Source organism: Nicotiana attenuata, unplaced genomic scaffold (assembly GCF_001879085.1).
Source record: "Nicotiana attenuata strain UT unplaced genomic scaffold, NIATTr2, whole genome shotgun sequence".
Taxonomy (NCBI): domain Eukaryota; kingdom Viridiplantae; phylum Streptophyta; class Magnoliopsida; order Solanales; family Solanaceae; genus Nicotiana; species Nicotiana attenuata.
This window is the reverse complement of record NW_017680190.1, coordinates 1-4,712: the sequence shown is the minus strand read 5'-3', so window position 1 is coordinate 4,712 and position 4,712 is coordinate 1. Positions and strand designations below refer to the sequence as shown.

Here is a 4,712-nt window from a genome sequence, read left to right as displayed (position 1 = left end):
GTGATTTGTACTTTAGCAGTATATAAAATTGTCCAAGAGCTTATTTTTTTTATTCCTATGAAAAAAATCACATTTCAATTATGTCATACAATAAAGAAAGTTTAAATTCAGACCAAGGATTATTGAAGGTTGGAGTATTTTTCAGTGTGTTTCTTGGAATATGGATAAGGTGCTGGAGAAGACAAGCAAGTTGTTCTGTTATTGCCAACTTGTTTACATCGACTGCATTTGGTAGACTTGAATGGTACTGATGATTCAGTCGCAGGTATATGCCTCTTCTTTTGTCTTCTTCCTTGTAAAATCTCTACATCGGGAGGTTTTGTGATTTCAGATTGTACATTTTCTGGTATTTCCCATGATTGTTGATCTCCCACGGTATTCACATGCCCTTCATATGTTTTCAACCATGTTTCCGTTGAATACCAATTTGAGCAGTAATCAGATTTCTGCAAATATCTCTTATTAATAGCAGCAATTGCATGTGGACAGGGCAATTCATCAAGTTGGAATTCCAGGCAGTCACAAGTTCTCTTCTTTAAGTCCACAATGAATTCGATTCCTTCACTATTTATTCTAAACAACATTGAGTCAAGGTTGAACACCTAACAAGGAATAAAAAATTAAGACAAACTATATTAGTGTATTTTTGCTTCAAAAAGAAAAAGTATGAAATTTTTTAAATGTAAGAAGTAAATCACTGCAACACATATAAAAAGCTGAAGTTAATAAATATACTCACAAACATTTTGCAAGCCAAGTCCATCTTCTTAGTCATCTCTTCTTCTGCCAATATTGATACTCTGTGAAAAGTTTCATTTGCCTTTTTTCTCCGTTCGTAAAACCACTCTCCCAACTTTTCTTGGATGAAATCTAACATTCTTAAAATAGGCATTTCACTCCCTTTTAGTAAAACAGAATTCATTGATCCTACCATGTTTGTTGTTAGCATATCATAACGCCGCCGTGGGAACCACGATCGAGCCCATCTCTCGGGAGGCTCTTCCATTATGTAATTGTATGTTTTCTTGTCAATACTTTTGAGTTGGGACATTAACTGATTAAAATCTTCACGTTTGTATGACCTTGCAGCACTTTGAAAAAAATTTATTACCGTGGCTTTTGCATGTCTTTGCTTTAAATTTTTCTCAAAGTGATAGAGGCAGATACCATGGTGAGCTTCAGGAAAAACTTTTCTAATCCCATTTGTGATCGATTGGTTTCTATCTGACAAGAAATCTAGTTCACGACAGACTTGAATTGCTTTTCTCATTTCCCCGAAGAACCAAATGTATGCCTCATTGTTTTCTGATTCTGCTACACCAAAACATAGAGGAACGATTTGATTGTTTGCATCCTTTGATATAGCAACAAATAGAACACCACGACATTTGGACTTTAAAAACGTTGCATCTACTACAATAACGGGTCTACAGTAGGACCAACCAGCTACTGATGCTGCAGGAGCAAAGAACATGTAAGCAAATCTGTACAGTGAAACACAAAAAAAATAAATCATAAGGTGTGAAGTTTTTCAAATAGGAACATTTGAAACTTCAGGCTGATGGTTAGTATTGTTGGCCCAAGTAAAGGTTAGTTTTGAAGACTGGCAAAGGAACTCAGACATGAACCAGGTCTATCCAGTGGTCCATTCCTCAGGTTCACAAAAACGGGCAGATTCAAGCATGTGGGATGCACGTGAAGGAGATAAGCTTAACTTGGTGTATTTAATATCTCCTGATCGAAAAGGTTGCATAATTGATAAGGAGAAGGAGTCCTTAATCAAAGAGAACACTATCCAAGATAGGGAAGGAGTTAGAAGTTGAAATCAACTAGAACTCTTCCCCCAAGGAAGAGTTGTATCAGAACTCTAGTTATTTCTTCATCTACTAACTCTATAAATTGCAGGATGTTCTCACATTAAAGTGTTGCACAAAAACGCAGAAGTTAAACGTGAATTGGGAGCAAAATAGCAAGGCTTTTTGCAAGCAGTTCGTGTGTGATTCAAGTGTGCAAACCTGAAGCTACATGAACCAGATTGAAGAACCAGCTCCATAAAGAGTTTTATGTGTCTTTCTTTATTTCTAGTTCAATTGTAGTAGGTGTTTCATATTGTACCTTTCAGCTTTATCTAGAAGCAATTGTAATAGGTATATTGAGTATTCAAGTTAGAGTTAACTTGAAATTGTCGCAGCAGTTAGATGTTGATTGCCACAACGGGATTAAAGTTAATCCTTAGGTTTACAAGAGTTTTGTAAATGCTATTTTGGCTCAGTGATTTTAGTGGAAGTTTGGGAAAATCCTACTGAGTAGTAGGTCGTGGTTTTTTCACCTTTTGAGCCAGGTGTTTTCCACGTAAAAATCTCTGTGTTCTTTATTTTTTGTATTTATTATTCCGCAAACAGCAGTAGTTAGTATACCTAGAAGAACCAGGTTCTTCTAGAGCGAAAATTGGGTACCACACAAATCACCCCCCCTCTTGTGTGGTATTGACGTTTAGAACATCAATTGGTATCAGAGAAGGTTATCCTTGAAGAGGCTAACACCTTAGGAAAAGATCAACATGAGTGCACCACCTGGGAACTGGGAAGGGCAATCCATTGTTAGGCCTCCACTTTTCAATGGTCAGTACTATTCTTGGTGGAAGAACAGGATGAGGGATCACATCATAGGAGAAGACTATGAACTCTGGGACATAGTCACTGATGGTCCTCTAGCAACTACAAAGAAGAATGTTGAAGGAGTGGATGTGCCAAAAACTAGAGCTGACTGCACTGCTGAGGATTTAAGAAAATGGGAGAAAAATGCTAAGGCCAAGAAATGGCTTGTGTGTGGACTTGGTCTAGATGAGTACAGTAGAATTCAAAGTTGTACCACTGCTAAGGAAATCTGGGATACTTTGCAAGTTGCACATGAAGGAACACCTCAAGTGAAGAGGTCCAGAGGAACACTGTTGTATTCTCAATATGAGAATTTCACCATGAAGGAAGGGGAAACCATCCAAGAGATGTATACAAGGTTCACCACACTGACAAATGAACTTAAGTCTCTTGGAAGGGTTATTCTTGAAGAAGACAAAGTTGATAAGATTTTGACAAGGGTACTGCCAATCTCTTAGGAAAGCAAAATCACAGCTATTCAGGAATCAAAGAACATTGCCACTCTCAAGTTGGATGAGCTAATTGGAAATCTCACTGCCTATGAACTTAGAAGGCAAACCATGAAGATGGATGCACCCAAGAAGGAAAGGAGCCTGACATTCAGAATCACTGAAGGTGCTGCTAGAGGAGGATGAAATGACCATGATCACAAAGGACTTCAAGAAGTACCTAATGAGAGGAAATGGTCCTTCAAGAAGTGGAAGCTACAACAAACCAAGGGTTCCTGAAAAATAAACCAATGAGGGGTGTTACAAGTGTGGGAAGACTGATCACCACATCAAAAACTGCCCTCAATGGGAAATTGAATGGAAGAAGAAAAGAGCTGAACGAAGGAACAGGAAGAAGGAACAGGATCAACCCAAGAAGAACAAAGGATCAACAAAGGCTATGGTTGCTGCTTGGGGTGAAAGCTCAGATGATGACTCAGAAGATGAAGATGGAGATGAACAAGCACTTATGGCAATTGGAAAATCCGATGAGGAATCTGAGGTAAGTATAATTCATCTCAAAAACAAGATTAAATTTTTGTCTAAAGAAAGGCTATCTGAGTTACTCCTGGATTTCATTGATGAATCTGAGGATCTAAACAATGAAAATGAACAGCTATCTAAGGAGTGTGTGATTTTGAAAGCTAAGTGCAAAAACCTGGAACTTAGGGCTAGTGAAAGTGATAGTAAAAATGCTGAGTTGAAGAACCAGGTTCATGAACTTGACACCACAGTCCTAGAGCTTAAATCTGAAAATCTAAAATTAAAATTAGGAACTAGTAAAAAGAAATCTGATCACACACAACTCACTTTAGAAGAAAATGTAGGAAAAATGAAAGATGAGTTGTACAAAAGAGATGAGCAGATAAGAGTCCTTAAGGAGGATCTAAACAAGGTTAAGCACGAGCTAGATAGAACCTGTAAATGGAATAGGTCCTCTGATGCACTTTCATGGCTACATGAACACCATAGTAGCAATAAGAGAGGACTTGGCTACGGGACCTCTGCACCTAAGTGGGATCCCAAAAGCAAGTACCTCACACTTCCTGAGAACAAAATTTGCACACATTGTGGTAAAACTGGTCACTATAAATGTGAATGTGTTGCAAAAGAAAGAGCTAGTCAAAAGAATAAACAATTTGTTCAAGGGAAAAATAGGCTGCCAGGTTGGGCTAAAAAGAATTTGATTCACCCTTTTGCCTATAGAAAGGGACCCAAACTAGTTTGGGTTCCTAAGACTAACCCCTGATTTCCTTTTGTGGGTCCAAGTGAAGGGGAGCAGCCTAATATGGTACATTGATAGTGGCTGCTCAAAGCATATGACAGGAAGCAAGAACCAATTCCTTTCACTTGAGAACCTTAAAGGAGGTAATGTCTCCTTCGGAAATGGGAAGAAAGGTGAGATCATTGGGGTTGGAAATGTAGGTAAGACTGATTCTCACTCTATTGAGAATGTCTACTTGATAGATGGCTTAAAGTACAATCTAATAAGTGTATCACAATTATGTGATAGAGGTAACTGGTAGCATTCACCTCTACCAAATGTTTTGTGTATTATCTTACCACT

General features: G+C 38.1%; 1 protein-coding gene across 1 annotated transcript; it reads right to left on the bottom strand.

Moving 5' to 3' along the window:
* Positions 1-694: 694 nt before the first annotated feature.
* LOC109221830 (protein FAR1-RELATED SEQUENCE 4-like) lies at positions 695-1,484 on the bottom strand (the record flags this gene model as incomplete). Its single annotated transcript, XM_019386269.1, has 1 exon — positions 695-1,484. A coding segment is annotated over one exon (790 nt), but the record flags the coding sequence as incomplete, so codon positions are not given.
* Between the last annotated feature and the right edge of the window lie 3,228 nt (positions 1,485-4,712).